General features: G+C 42.3%; 2 protein-coding genes across 12 annotated transcripts in view; one reads left to right on the top strand and one right to left on the bottom strand.

Annotated features, from left to right (window-relative positions):
* The window catches only part of wrap73 (WD repeat containing, antisense to TP73), a 35,408-nt gene that overhangs the window by 18,997 nt on the left and 1,431 nt on the right, over window positions 1-14,980 (top strand). The window contains exons 5-12 of the mRNA XM_074642597.1: window positions 5,013-5,085; window positions 11,308-11,411; window positions 11,727-11,813; window positions 11,943-12,077; window positions 13,396-13,473; window positions 13,550-13,652; window positions 13,770-13,895; window positions 14,149-14,340. Of these exons, the coding sequence (XP_074498698.1) occupies window positions 5,013-5,085; window positions 11,308-11,411; window positions 11,727-11,813; window positions 11,943-12,077; window positions 13,396-13,473; window positions 13,550-13,652; window positions 13,770-13,895; window positions 14,149-14,340 (898 nt within the window). The remainder of the gene's footprint in view (window positions 1-5,012; window positions 5,086-11,307; window positions 11,412-11,726; window positions 11,814-11,942; window positions 12,078-13,395; window positions 13,474-13,549; window positions 13,653-13,769; window positions 13,896-14,148; window positions 14,341-14,980) is intronic.
* Window positions 4,263-9,956, bottom strand: LOC141771999 (complement C1q-like protein 2). 11 transcript variants are annotated; one of them, XR_012594807.1, is made up of 8 exons: window positions 9,517-9,955; window positions 9,288-9,359; window positions 8,689-8,760; window positions 8,090-8,152; window positions 7,186-7,269; window positions 6,843-6,974; window positions 5,261-6,727; window positions 4,263-5,132 (listed from the first exon to the last, which is right to left on the bottom strand). XR_012594807.1 is itself a non-coding variant. In XM_074642600.1 (7 exons), exons 1-7 carry the CDS (start codon window positions 9,764-9,766, stop codon window positions 6,444-6,446), a joined length of 948 nt encoding a protein of 315 aa, XP_074498701.1. In that variant the 5' UTR covers window positions 9,767-9,956; the 3' UTR covers window positions 5,176-6,443. The 11 variants fall into 11 exon arrangements, 10 of the variants coding, with proteins under 10 accessions (XP_074498701.1, XP_074498699.1, XP_074498700.1 ...); XM_074642600.1 differs by lacking the exon at window positions 4,263-5,132 and having other exon boundaries at window positions 5,176-6,727; window positions 9,288-9,350; window positions 9,517-9,956; XM_074642598.1 differs by lacking the exon at window positions 4,263-5,132 and having other exon boundaries at window positions 5,176-6,727.

Below are 14,980 nucleotides of genomic sequence, written 5' to 3'. Positions count from 1 at the left end.
GGTTATTTCTTCCATGGTTGATGGAGGAAATGGCGAAAAAGAAAAGTTGTTGGTATCTATGGAGACGAGCCCCTTCCTCTAGAGCGAGTAATGCAAATTAACACAAATGATAACAGGCGGTCCAACTCGTGCGAGTAAAGCGGGGCGATAATTTGCTTCACTCTTGGTGTGAACGCAACATTAGGAAGCATCTCCTAATGAGGAATCCACGTACATGTAGTGATCGAACCGGTGCTAAAATGCACTTGTCTGTAATTACAGCCGTAACTGATCACCAGTTGCAGTTATGCTAACCCCGGCACAGACGTGAATTTCTCCATCTCTGATGGAAAAACAGCAGCTGTTGTAGTTGAGTTTTGCTTTTTCACGCCACCCTCAAGTCCTTAGCCCCCCATCCCCAAGTTCACCTTTGGCGAGGATACTCCATCTAAAGTGTAGCTTTACCAACTAAGGATCTTATTGCGTACCACCCCACATGGAAAAGCATTTCCCACCTATTTTCTTCATGCTACCCTTCCTCCACCCAGTTTAAAGTTACACTGCCTTTCGGGGTCTTGATCTTCCCGCATCCCCTATGTGGTGGGTTCAAGGCATCTAAGAAGTGCCAAGTGTGTTTGTGTTTGAGCAGTGTTGACATCGGTTGCCATGGCACCATGTCTGAGGGGATGTCCAGGAAGCGTGCAGTGAGGTGTTATTACAGGGTCCACACAGCTGGATGTCCTGACCAAACAGGAGGGTCGACACGTCAGCCCAGTTAGGTGACAGACTTGGCCCAGTTCAAATGTCTGTCTGGACTCTATGGTGAAAGCCCCGTCACTTCAGTAGTTTTAGCTCCGCACATTCTCAAATGCAAAATACAGCATTAAGGTTAGGCTTAAATTTTTAATTTGTTTTTGAGAATCATTTAGGATTTTTATTTTTGATGTGTGTATATATATACAGGGTTCTCTCAGAATATCTTGCTGTTACAAGCTTCAATTGCACAAGAATACACAGTACTCAACAGTAGAGTATGATAGTATAGTGTGTGCGTTTTTTTGAGGATAACATTGTGGCTAAAATTGTAATTACATTTTTTGTTCAACCTGTAATTTGTAATTTCTGTTGAGGTGACTTTATTTGTTTTCCCTGTGAGAAAAGGAATGTGTTTAACAGTCTTCCTGGCTAGCGTATATAACTAGTTTTAGATCTACAGTTTCACATCTTTAAACATTCAAAGCATGATCAGACGGGGCTTTATGCACCCACATTATATTGGCTTACTGTAAGCTGTAAAGGAGTGCCATGCATTTAACACCCTTAATGTTGCAGTATTGTGCTTTTATGCCCTTGATATTTGGACTGTTAGTAATGACTACTGTCATATGTTGTGTCTAGGGCTGTAAATAACAATTATTTTCATTGTCGATTAATCCGTAGATTATTTTCTCGATTAATCGATTAGTTATTTGGGCTATGAAATGTCCGAAAATTATGAAAAATGTGGATCAGTGTTTCTAGGGATGCACCGATATCACCGAGTACAAGTACAAGTACTTACATTTTGGGTACTCGCGATACCGAGTACCGATACCGAGTACCGATACGAGTACTTCTCTGAGCCAAAAGACCCTCGTTAACAGCCAGCTGGAGGGTGTGAGCGACATACGGCAGGCTGGGGAGTCCCGCATACGAGGCGGTGCGACGCGACCGGCTCTAGGTCGGCTTGGAAAGGCTCGGGGCGAAGGTGGCTCGCGGCTGCAGCTTTTCAGCGCTCCCCGCCCGGACCTCGCCTCACCGTGGACAAAGGGGCGGACTGTCCTGAGTGCGCCCCAACCGCATCGTGCCGCCAGATCAGGGCTTGGCCCACGTAAAAGGCGCCAGGGGTCTGCGGTGATGTCGGCAACCCACCCGACCCGTCTTGAAACACGGACCAACGAGTCTATTGCATGCGCAAGTCAAAGGGTGCAAGCAAAACCCTGTGGCGCAGTGAAAGTGAGGGCCGGCGTGCCGGCTGAGGTGGGATCCGAGCCCAGCAGGGTCGGGCGAACCACCGTAAAGTGTTATCGGAGCCGTTTTGCGAGTACGAGTACGAGTACATGAGCACAGTATCGGACCCGATACCCGATACTGGTATCGGTAGCGGTGCATCCCTAAGTGTTTCCAAAGCCGAAGATGACGTCCTCAAAATGTCTTGTTTTGTCCACAACTCAGATATTCACATTTAAGAAGCTGGAATCAGAGAATTTGGACCTTTTTTTTTTTTTTATTAAAAAATTACTCCAATAAAAGATAATCAGAATTGTTGGCAATTAATTAAATAGTTGCCAACTAATTGATTAATCTTTGCATCTCTAGTTGTGTTTAAGAGAGGAGTGAACCAAACAAGACAAATCTTTGTTGTGCAGCTCAACTATTGAACTACTGCATGTCAAACTACAGAACTGCCAACAACACAGTGGCCTGTAGGAAATGAATGCAGATGTATACTCCTATGTGTCATATAAATGTAATTGTGGCTCTTGTCCTGTTATTGTTAACAGTGGGTTTGCAGCTTTCTCTCTGAACATCTTAGTTAACACCCAGGCAACTGTTCAGTAGTACAGACCACAGCTTCTCTAACAGTGTCCTTAAGGCTGTCATGCACTCCTTGTTTCTTGAAGGGCAAGATACCACATATCATACTGGTCCTTGAGTCAAAATACGCTGCCCTGTTGGCTGAGTGCCACCTGCTTGTGTTGGCATCAATCTTGTTGAAGTGAGACTGGCGGGTATTTGAGTGGCTGCTGTCAAAACTTAGCATTAGCACACTGTGGTCTCTTTGTTATGCCTGCTTGTGGCCAGATAGTTATTCTTTGGCACTGCTTCTCATTTGTGGGAATGTGCTCAACCTGCTGGCTCTGCAGCTTGCTGTTAATTTGTCACACTTGTCTAACGTTACATCAGTGGACGCCGGGTCCTATACGTGTCGAGATGTTTTGGATGTGTTAATTTCAAAACAAGTCCTAATTTAATCGTTATAATCTCGTTACATCCATCTCAGTGACGGCAACCCTTAAACATAATGTTCATTCCCTGTGGAAGTAATACACTTCTCACTCTCTCAGGGCCCCACAGGGCATCTAGTGATGGATGGATTCCATGTCAGTGTCTCATATCCCTCACAGAGATTTATCATAAACCTCTTCAAAGACGTAAGGTGCTCTGTCCACAGCCGTTAAAGGGCATGATGGACCACGCTAGCCTGGACTGTAGTCTGGATCGGCCCAAGTCTTTGGGTGTAGAGGAACACTTGGAGGCCTCATTAGGCTAGTGGCTCAGTTAAGATTGTTTTACCGCAGACTAGTGGTCGAAGTGATCTCTTATAGACTCAAGTCTAGGGGGCCGTACACATGCCACGTTTAAAAAAAACTCATGGAAAACGCCAGCTGTGTCGCTTTCATCCTTTTATCCAAGGTGCTTGGCAAGCAACCGAAACCTGCGTGCTGCAATGATGATGAAGAAGTTGCGCTAATTCAGCAGTAAAAGCCTCACTGACTAAACTAAACAAAGTCAAAACAAAGATAAATGGATTTTCAGCACCGTAAATCTCTCATTGTAACATTACCGCTCAATTTTTTGGTATCAATCTGGCGGTCGACCTTTCAGCTGGATGTTGTGACGTTCTGTGATGGAAAGGGTGAAGCAAGTAAAGTAGTCCGTGGGACAGATGGTAAAGCTCTGGGTAGTCCTGCACTAAAATGATCAACTACTCCTCCATATTTACTGTAGACTGATATTTACAGAAGAAAGGAAAAATACCTGCCGGCTGTGATTGGTTGTTCCTCGTCACATGACATGCGGTGCGTGCTGCAGCGTTACAAAAGTTGAACTATTTTTGTCTTGGAGCATGAACCCCTGAAAAATAGGCGTTTGTGAACTCTTGCGCGTCGTGGCGTTGTCGCTCCCCGCGTTTGATCGCGCCTGCCGTGCGTCTACATTGACAACAATGGATTTGAGCGTGCAAAAGATGCAGCATGTGTACAGCCCTTTCGTAGAGAGGGTATCTGGTCCAAATGGTCATGCAGTTTTTCTGAAAGTGGCTTGTAAAACCACTTGTTTGCTTCAAAACCCCATCCCTAATTCAAGATGTTTTTATCTTACATGTCGTGTTTTTGAGTAGAACCCAACAGATTTATCGGCATTATTGTCCAATTTTAGCTCATCACAGATATCGCTAATTCACTATCACTGTGTAAGTCTGCTGGCAAGTGACAAGAAGTTACAGACAAAAATCACGGAGATGATGTCAAGTCAGTTTATTTATATAGCACATTTAAAAACAACAGGAGTTAGTTAACCCAAGGTGCTTTCCAGTAGAGGCGGATGGGTTAGGAACTGCCTCAATACAGGTTTACATGATTACAGACATAGAAAGGTGCATAAAGAGGCAATAATACATAATATAATACAATAAAAGAACAACAGACATTAGAAATAAGCTAAGAGGGGAATTGACAGAAGCCGAGGGGCAGCATCAGACTGAACTAAAAACAAATGAGGAAAGGGGGGTCTTTAAATTTGACTTAAAATTGCCGATGGTGGAACAGGACTTAATGTGGGACGGGAGGCTTTAGCAGAGCCCGGGAGCAGCAACAGAAAACCCAGTCACCTCTGGGTTTGAGGCATTAGAGAGAGAGACTGTTGTGAGGATGATATGTTTGTGTAATGCAACACAGTTTGTCCACTAGAGAGCACTGAAAAGTTGATTTGTAATCGTAAAATGTCCAACTCAGTACAAATCTTGGTCCCACTTATTTAACAACCCCAGTGAAAGGATGCTTGTGTTATGTGTCTTTGTTAAAAAATGATTATTGGTTGATATATTAAACTCTTAATCATTGTCAATGTGTATGTATCGGCTTCAAAGTCCAGTGTTTCTCTGCACTAACTCGTGTGTATTTATGCCTGGCGGTATGGTGCGCTTGTCGTACTTTCACTTGGCGAGATAATCCACAGTGATTTTTCCTCTCTTTCCTCCGGTGCCTTGACAGCTGAGAGTCACCGTCTGGTCCCTGTGCACCAAAGCTGTGTCTTACATCAAGTATCCCAAAGCATGTCAGAAAGGTCAGTATGAGAATGATATTGTTTTATTTATTTTCTGGTGTATGTGTGTATGTATGTATGTGTGTGTGTGTGTGTGTGTATGTATGTATGTGTGTGTGTGTGTGTGTGTGTGTGTGTGTGTGTGTGTGTGTGTGTGTGTGTGTGTGTGTGTGTGTGTGTGTGTGTGTGTGTGTATGTGTGTATGTGTGTGTGTGTGTGTGTGTGTGTGTGTGTGTGTATTACCAGGAGTACCTGAGGGCAGGGCCAGTGGTCTGAGTGCCTCAGCATGCCCCATGAATCACATGCCGTTCTTTTACCTTGTGGTGCGACCCTGGGTATGAGGCCAAACTATGGTCCTCTTTGCTGACAGCTGTGTCCCTCTTCAGTAAATGGGGCATGCTCTTCATAACAGGCCTGTCAGCAGCTTGGGGGAAAAATGATTGTTCATGACTCTCCCCATTTTCCGCATGCAATACTATGTCCCTCTGCGACCCGCGTATCCCCCTAAACCGTCATATAAATAATACGGCCATGATAGTCGCATACCACCGACCTGATAGTGCCAAAGTGTGATGGTACATGTCCACAGGGGCGTTTTTTATCACGAGGGGACGCGCCGCTTCCCAGCATTGGAGGCTTGGTAGGCTGTCACTAGAAATAAGGCACTAGGCTCCTGATTGGACGAACGCTTTCCCTCCGTGGGCTGCTGCTCCCAGCTTTCAAACCGGAAACAGTATGGAGGCTCGTTTGGAAACTTTCTTCTCTTATTTCACGAAAATAGTTCACCGAAATGTGTTTCTGAAAACATTTGAGGCGAGAAATGATCCACGCAGCTGATGAATCTGTCTTTATTTTGCATCGACGATGTTTATTTTAAAAGTTTCTCGGGAGTTTCGAGAGGTGGCGAGGCGCGTCGGACGCCCCTCATTTGCATAAAGTAGACTAACCCTCAACTTTATGCAAATAAGGAGCGGGCGTCGTGACGCTCCGTTTCTCGAATCGCGACGCCACGCTACCAGAATGCATTGCACGGCTGCTTACATAGACAATGAATGGGAAGCGTGGAATGGACGGAGCCTGTCGACACGTACCATCAGAGAATCCCATTGAATTGAATAAACAGGGAGCCACGAGGTAACGAGGTCACATATTCAGTTATCAGAACAGACAATTGGCTTTTTTGTTGTTGTTTTGATCAAAGTTGAAAATACGTTTTTGGGGTGTTATTGTATTTGTGTTGAACGATGTCAATCGTATGAATGTCCATAGTTAATCGCGATGAATCTCAAATCACATCTGATATTGTTATCAACAAGTACTGATACGCTGCTGCAGTGTGTGCACGGCTATTGTATAGCTGAAGAAGGACTGTTTCCCATTTAAATGGTGAAAAGCAGATGGCCACTGAAGGTGCTATGGTGGTTTTCATTGTCAAATATTCTTGTGTTAACCCACTGACGCAAAAACACAACATCTCCGACCTCTAGAAGCAGTGTGGCACCATTAGCAGAGCTGCCGTAGCCGGATGTCTGATGCTCCCATGCAATAAAAATATGCTCTCCGTTCTTGACCAACACAGCACCTGAAGCATGTGAAGCACTTCCATGTGCACCTATGTAGAGCTCAAAGTGGTAGGCTCCTCTTACTGGTGCAATGAAAAAACCTGTGGGAGAGTTTTTGTCAGTGAATGTAACCTGAGAATCATCTGTTGATGATCTAGTTGGAGGCAACATAGACAAAAAGGCAAGATAGAAATTTAAATTTGTGAATTCAAGTACCTGTGTTTGGGTTGTAGGCATTTCCGATGTTTGTGACGACGTATCTGAAGACCAGAGTAGTGTGTGTGTTAAATGGTCCAACAGTTCCTGAGCCTGAAGCCAACAGAGAGGCTGAGAAAGCCACCTGTTTGACTGAGAGACAGAGAAACATACTCGTTTTAAAGAGGATGATGTTGCAGCAATGTGATGGTTACAGTAATGAGCTTGTTTCTAACTTCAGTCACTTCATTATTCTGAGTATAATCGTGCTTGTCACCATTCTATATAGGGCTATAAATTATGTTAATATCATAAGAACGAAACTGTTCAAATACTAAATTGCTAATTTAGTTGTGAGTCTTACCTTCTCCATCTCTCTTCAGAGCCTCCACCTGGTTTTCTGTGACATTTGTCCTGGCTCTCATGGAGATCAGCTCTGCTGCCTGTGCTGAAATTCATCAAAAATTTAGCAATGTGAAATAAATGATTGTCTCTAATGAAAACAATCTTTGACCGTTAAAAGTATTTCATCGTCACTGTTTTGATTAGTGTGTGTGAAAATCCCTTGTAAATATATGTAGGAAAAAGTCTTTTAGTGTTCTCTTATTGTCTCTAATATGCAATTTTGACATAACTAGGGCTGTCAATCGATTAAATATTGAATCCCATGATTGTCCATAGTTAATCACAATTAATCACAAGTTAATCACACATTTTTTTATCTGTTCAAAATGTACCTTAAAGGGAGATTTGTCAAGTATTTAATACTCTTATCAACATGGGAGTGGACAAATATGCTGCTTTATGCAAATGTATGTATATATTTATTATTGGAAATCAATTAACAACACAAAACAATGACAGATATTGTCCATAAACCCTCACAGGTACTGCATTTAGCATAAAACAATACGCTCAAATCATAACATGGGAAACTGCAGCCCAACAGGCAACAACAGCTGTCAGTGTGTCAGTGTGCTGACTTGACTATGACCCCCAAACTGCATGTGATTATCATAAAGTGGGCATATCTGTAAAGGGGAGACTCGTGGGTAACCATAGAACCCATTTACATTCACATATCTGGAGGTCAGAGGTCAAGGGACCCCTTTCAAAATAGCCATGCCAGTTTTTCCTCGCCAAAATTCAGCGCAAGTTTGGAGCGTTATTTAACCTCCTTCATGACAAGCTAGAATGACATGGTTGGTACAAATGCCCTACATATAATAATAACATACTATTCATCATTGCTCAATATAAACATATACCTTGTAGTTGTTGCTTCAGCTTGTCCGCCTCAGTCTTTTGCATCTCCAGTTTAGCTGCCTGTGCTAAAAAAAAGATTCAATGATAAGACATGTTCTTTGCCTTACTGACATCAACAAGTCTCTCCCAAAACCAAACACAAGTACTAAATCATAAAGTCATAATATGACAAGTGTAGAGCTTCTCAACTGAAAATGGAGCTTGTAATCTCATCAACGTCTGTGACAACAGCAGTTTAAATGTGTAATGTGGAAGGTTACCTATCAAACCTTTAAAAAGCAAAATTACAGAAATCTCAAAAAAACGATTCAGCATAAAGTTGCTCATTTCAAATCAAATTAGTACAGACGCAGCAAAACTAGGGATGCACCAAGCCGACTTTTTCAGTCCTGATGCCGATACCTGGGCTTTGGGTATCAGCCGATACCGAGTACCGATCAGATACCAGTGTTTAATTAATAATCTGTATACCTCACTGTTTGGAAGTGACTGAGTAACTAACTTTGTAAAACTAAAATTAATTTGCGTTAACGCGTTAACTTCGACAGCCCTACATATAATAATAACATACTATTCATCACTACCCAAAATAAACATATACCTTGTAGTTGTTGCTTCAGCTTGTCCACTTCAGTCTTTTGCATCTCCAGTTCTCTCAGTTTAGCAGCCTGTGCTAAAAACAAAAAATAGATTCAATGATAAGACACGTTCTTTGCCTTACTGACATTAACAAGTCTCTCCCAAAACCAAACACAAGTGCTAAATCATAAAGTCATAATATGACAAGTGTAGAGCTTCTCAACTGAAAATGGAGCTTGTAATCTCATCAACGTCTGTGACAACAGCAGTTTAAATGTGTAATGTGGAAGGTTACCTATCAATATCATTTCAAATCAATTTAGTACAGACGCAGCAAAACTAGGGATGCACCAAGCCGACTTTTTCAGTCCTGATACCGATACCTGGGCTTTGGGTATCAGCCGATACCGAGAACCGATCAGATACCAGTGTTTGATTAATAAACTATATGCCTCACTGTGTGGAAGTGACTGACATCATTCTTTTATGTGTAAGATAACATCAGTCTGGACTTAAACATTGCTTTACTAACTTTATAAAACTAAAATGAATTTGCCTTAACGCGTTAACTTTGACTGCCCTACATATAACTATTCATCATTGCTCAATATAAACATATACCTTGTAGTTGTTGCTTCAGCTTGTCCACCTCAGTCTTTTGCATCTCCAGTTCTCTCAGTTTAGCTGCTTGTGCTAAAACAAAAAAAGATTCAATGATAAGACACGTTCTCTGCAAACCTTTCTGTCCTCTGTGTATGAACGTCTATGACATGCTATTATAAAAGCTCCTGTAACAAAGCAGTGGCTCTTACTGCTATGACTTCCCTCACTACCGTACATCCTACTGTACCTTCATTTTCTCTCTGTAAGTGCCTCGTCTCCACCCTCTGTTCTCCCAACGCGGCGCTCATCTCTCTCAGCACAGCATTGATGTCTTGTGTGCAGGTCTGTTGGTGGTGAGAGGCATTTGTTGGTTCTCTTCCCTGAGATTCAGTTTGCTTTCCTTGTGGAATAATGTCGTTGTCAGACTCTGTCTGAAGCTGAGCCGTGGAGAGAGAGCAGATCAGCAGCAACAGTGGAAAACACGCCGTCGTCTCCATTTTCAAAGTGGCAGTCTATGTATGCAGTTCTACTTTGTGGTTCCTGTGTTAATCCCCGGCCTTAAATAGTGTCTTCTGCTGATCAATCATTACTAGAAATACTTATCAGGACCATGTGCAGGAGATCCTTTTGATAACAGTTATGATTTGGGGCGTGTCAACCGGGAAACAACACTGAAAACACAGCACATAAACATTAATGATCTATTAGTACCTGTATGTTGGAGCATAGCTTACATTCCTTGACTCAGTTAATCAGTTTACCAAAAATGAATTATATTATGTATTATATTTAGGGCTGTCAATCGATTAAAATATTTAATCACACATTTTTTGTTCAAAATGTACCTTAAAGGGAGATTTGTCAAGTATTTAATCCTCTTATCAACATGGGAGTGGACAAATATGCTGCTTTATGCAAATATATGTATATATTTATCATTGGAAATCAATTAACAACACAAATCAATGACAGATATTGATCCAGAAACCCTCACAGGTACTGCATTTAGCATAAAACAATATGCTCAATCATAACATGGCAAACTGCAGCCCAACAGGCAACAACAGCTGTCAGTGTGTCAGTGTGCTGACTTGACTATGACTTGCCCCAAACTGCATGTGATTATCATAAAGTGTGCATGTCTGTAAAGGGGAGACTCGTGGGTACCCATAGAACCCATTTACATTCACACATCTGGAGGTCAGAGGTCAAGGGACCCCTTTGAAAATGGACATGACAGTTTTTCCTCGCCAAAATGTAGCGTAAGTTTGGAGCGTTATTTAACCTCCTTCCTTCCTATTTATTCCTTGCTGCTGCTGCTGTTACTGAACCTCCCCTGAGAAATCAACTTTTATGAATGTTATGAATTATGTGGCCAAAAACTAAATAATAAAACCTTTATGGTTGCTTGATAAGTAATCTTCAAGGACTTTACTCTCCTAACTTGTCCTGTGTAAGTGTTAAAGGAACCGTGTGTGACGGTTCAGGGGATCTATTGGCAGAAATGAAATATAACTGTTTTCATTAGTGTTATTTTAGAATGAGCCTTTCATATCTACATAGGGAGCAGGTCCTCCTCATGGAGTCCACCATGTTGCTCCTCCATGTTTCTACAGTAGCCCAGAACAGACAAACCAAACTCTGACTCTAGAGAGAGCCTTTTGCGTTTCTACGTTACCTGAAGGCCACCCTAGTTCTCCGAGACGCTTATGAAACTGCGGTAACGTGAGCTGCAGAGTGCAAAACCGTGGTACCGACAGCCGCCGTCTGACTTCCGTTGCTCCTAAAGTAGTGTTGTTATGGTGAGGATGACCTCTGAGCGAGGCGAACAGCGTTACCACGCCTTAGCACTCAGCGGTTTACGTTACTGCAGTCTTGGAGAGGGAGGAGTGAGCGGAGGGGTACTCAGTTGTCACCGAATCCACTGTACCTTTAAACCTAACTAATGCTATATTTCAGAGGTGTTACGGTGTCATCGTAAGATCTTTATCATACTCGTGATTATATGCCGTAACTTAATTATAGCTTCCTCCCACAGGTATAGATTTCAGCAGAGATGGCTGCTACATGGCCTTGGCTGAACGCCGTGACTGCAAAGACTACGTCAGTGTATTTGTGTGTGAAGACTGGCACTTACTCCGGGTAAGTAGGACAGGTTTTATGACCACGATTATACACTTGACATTTTAGAAAGCAACAGAAGAAGGAATCTAAATGTAGGTGACCTTAAAAGATGAACGGTATCTGCCTGTGATGAATATCATTTAGTAAAACATCTCCAACATGATTTGCATTAGAGTATGATTTACTCCACTGCTACATAAACTCCAAATATTCATTCCTCGAAAGTGTCATGTATTCATAGACACATTTTTATTTGAGCTTGACAACATCAAAACACAAAGAAATGTACATGTGTTGTTTTCAGTAAATTAATTTGATTTAACTCTGCCACAGCATTTTGAGACTGAGACACAGGACCTGGCAGGGTTGGAGTGGTCTCCCAACGGCTGTGTGCTGGCAGTGTGGGATAGCTGTCTGGAGGTGAGTCATTTTGAGTTTTGAATCACCTGTTATGGTGAGGCAGACTGATTGTATTGTGTATTCAAAGTACAATTGACCAAGCCTAGCAGGGGCATGAACACAACATGTGTGTGTGTTTCATCCCCACAGTACAAGGTGTTGCTGTATTCTTTGGACGGCCGGTTGCTGTCGACCTACAGCGCCTACGAGTGGTCGCTGGGTGTCAAGTCTGTGACCTGGAGCCCCAGCAGCCAGTTGCTGGCCATCGGCAGCTATGATGAAAAGGTACGGACGAAGATATTTCATTATAGCTTGACACAACGTAACTACAGATCATTATTGTAAAGACACGTGTTAAAAAGAGTACTCCACTGATTCGGCATCGCACTTCTCTAACATCATCATCCTCACGATGGACAGTTTTAAAAGAAAGGATTGTTTCTATTTTGCTCATTCTTCTTCTTTGTCAAAACTGGTCGCCTACATTACCCACAATGCAACTCGACTGGCAACAGTTCAGTCAGATTCAGATGTGTTAGGCTAGTAGCGGCTAACTTCGCCTCGAGCTGCTAGTCCCGAGCAGTTTTTTTTTTTTCATTTTCAAACTTGTAGTCTTCAGCTTCAACCGATGCTGACTTAAGTGACATCACTTGAGGCATTTTTTTATCAGACTTTGCACAGCTCTGTCTTGAGCCACAAAAGGCTTTACACAACTTGTTTCAGATATGAAGTTGTGACCTGTAATCAGACTTTTATGTGTAAAATCCTCTTTTAAGAAATGATTCATTCATTTGTTCAGATAAAGAATCATATAAATTAAAGTGTCAGATGTAGGGCTGTAAAAGTTAACGCGATAACACAAATTTGTTTTAACGCATTAACGCAATTTTTAGGTTGTAGTGGCTCTATTTTTAAGCTAGAGTGAAGATACTGGTATCATATGAAACTAGAGAACCTGATGAATCCATCGGTACCAACCATGTCATACTAGCTTGTCGTGAAGGAGGTTAAATAACGCTCCAAACTTATGCTAAATTTTCATGTCATGGCCATTTTCAAAGGGGTCCCTTGACCTCTGACCTCCAGATCAGTGAATGTAAATGGGTTCTATGGGTACCCACGAGTCTCCCCTTTACAGACATGCACACTTTATGATAATCACATGCAGTTTGGGTCAAGTCATAGTCAAGTCAGCACACTGACACACTGACAGCTGTTGTTGCCTGTTGGGCTGCAGTTTCCCATGTTATGATTTGAGCATATGTTTTATGCTAAATGTAGTACCTGTGAGGGTTTCTGGACAATATCTGTCATTGTTTTGTGTTGTTCATTGATTTCCAATAATAAATATATACGTACCTTTTCATAAAGCAGCATATTTGTCCACTCCCATGTTTATAAGAGTATTAAATACTTGACAAATCTCCCTTTAAGGTACATTTAGAACGGTGTGATTCATCATGATTAACTATGGACAATCATGCGATTAAAAATGTAATCGATCGACAGCCCTAGTCAAATGTGTTTGTGTCTGGACTATGATTTGTCGTGTTATTAATATCAGTAGAAAGTAAATGACAAGACTTTATTATTCTCATGTCAGGTGCGCATCCTCAATCATGTCACGTGGAAGAAAATCGCACAGTTTGAGCACCTATCAACCATCAACAACACAAAAGCGGTGAGTATTTTCCAGCCTTCATGATGAGCCTTGCAGACATTGCAGTTCAATTATTAACAGTTTGTTGTGTTTCCAGGTTGTGTATAAGGAAGTGGAGAAAAGGCCAGCTGTTGGCAGTGATGACCTGTCGCTACACAACATCACAGCTGGCACCACCCTCTTCAACACCCAGAGCAAATGTATGTTCGCTTTTAAAAACAATATTCTGAAAGCAGTATTTGATTCAAACTACTGAGGTCAAGTAAACAACTTTATCAATTAACTGACTCTCACTTGTTGTGTTGTGACTTCTCCAGACGAGATCTGCCCGCTGCCAGTCCAGGTTCCTGTAGTCAAACCAGACCCAGACCGAGCCAACCCCAAGATCGGTGTCTCTACGTTGGCATTCAGCTCAGACAGTCGCTATCTAGCCACCAAGAACGGTAAAACTTCACAGCTTCCTGCAGATCCTTAAAAAGTCTTAAAAGGCATTGAATTAATTAATCTAAGAGTAAGACCTTAATTGCTATTAAAAAAAGTCTTAAAAATGCTAATAAATGGAAAGTAGGGTTTTATGGATATTCTTTTGTTCTGACATTGCAATTTAAAATCTCAAAATAATTGGTAACATCTATTTCTGAAATAATTTACCAAATGCATCTCGCATTAACGTCATCTGTGTTTCTCTGACCGTAGACAACATGGCCAGCGTTGTCTGGGTGTGGGACATGCAGAAGATGAGCCTGGTGGCCGGGCTCGAGCAGACGTCGGCCGTGCGTTGCTTCCAGTGGGACCCCCGACGCCCCCGGCTGGCGCTGTGCACGGGCAACGCCAAACTCTACCTGTGGTCCCCGGCAGGCTGCGTTTCCGTCCAAGTCCCCACTGAAGGTAAACTCGGCCACATACACCGCTCCATTATGGTGCTCTCAGATATAGAAGAGGGCTGGTGTACTCTATTGTCTCTAATGTCTAACCCTAACCCAGCTGCACAAGGTAACTTCTGCATGTTGGCAGCAAGAGGTCACTGTTTTCAGTTTTAAACACTAACAAACTCATGTTGTATTGATCCCAGTGAAATGTGTGCAGGGTTAAGGTTAAGTTTTCCTCTTCATTTTCAAATTGTTCCTTCCTGTGCAAAGGAAATATATCCCACCAGTGTCAGAATTTAATATGCAAACAGAACAAATCTGTGGTATCTCAGGTTTTACCTTCGTGATGCTCATCTGTGTGTCGCTGCGGTTCATTTTTGATTTAGCCTGAAAGGTGGGTGTGTTTTAATTAGAGCGCTTTCATAAGTCCGTTTGTCTCGACCGAAACAGAGTTAAATTTATACTTTTGGTTTGTTTTCTATTTAGTCCGGTTCGGTTTCACAGTGCACAAAATAAAGCGGACCAAATACAAAACTGAATTCCCTTCTCCAGTTTATCTCGAATGACTTTATTTATCATATTCTGCGTGTTGTCTTCGGCCCAGATGTCAAGCAAACATCAGACTTCTGCAGAAGTCCAGGTCCGTCCTCTCCCATTCA

This window comes from Sebastes fasciatus, chromosome 8 (genome assembly GCF_043250625.1).
Source record: "Sebastes fasciatus isolate fSebFas1 chromosome 8, fSebFas1.pri, whole genome shotgun sequence".
NCBI classification, from domain to species: domain Eukaryota; kingdom Metazoa; phylum Chordata; class Actinopteri; order Perciformes; family Sebastidae; genus Sebastes; species Sebastes fasciatus.
This window is presented reverse-complemented; position numbering and strand designations above follow the sequence as displayed.

Coding starts and splice junctions, on each gene's coding strand:
- LOC141771999 (XM_074642598.1), bottom strand. CDS start 9,766: ATGGAGACGACGGCGTGTTTTCCACTGTTGCTGCTGATCTGCTCTCTC. Junction 9,360..9,516: donor CTTACAGAGAGAAAATGAAG/GTACAGTAGGAT, acceptor TTTTTGTTTTAG/CACAAGCAGCTAAACTGAGA. Junction 6,975..7,185: donor TCTGAAGAGAGATGGAGAAG/GTAAGACTCACA, acceptor TCTGTCTCTCAG/TCAAACAGGTGGCTTTCTCA.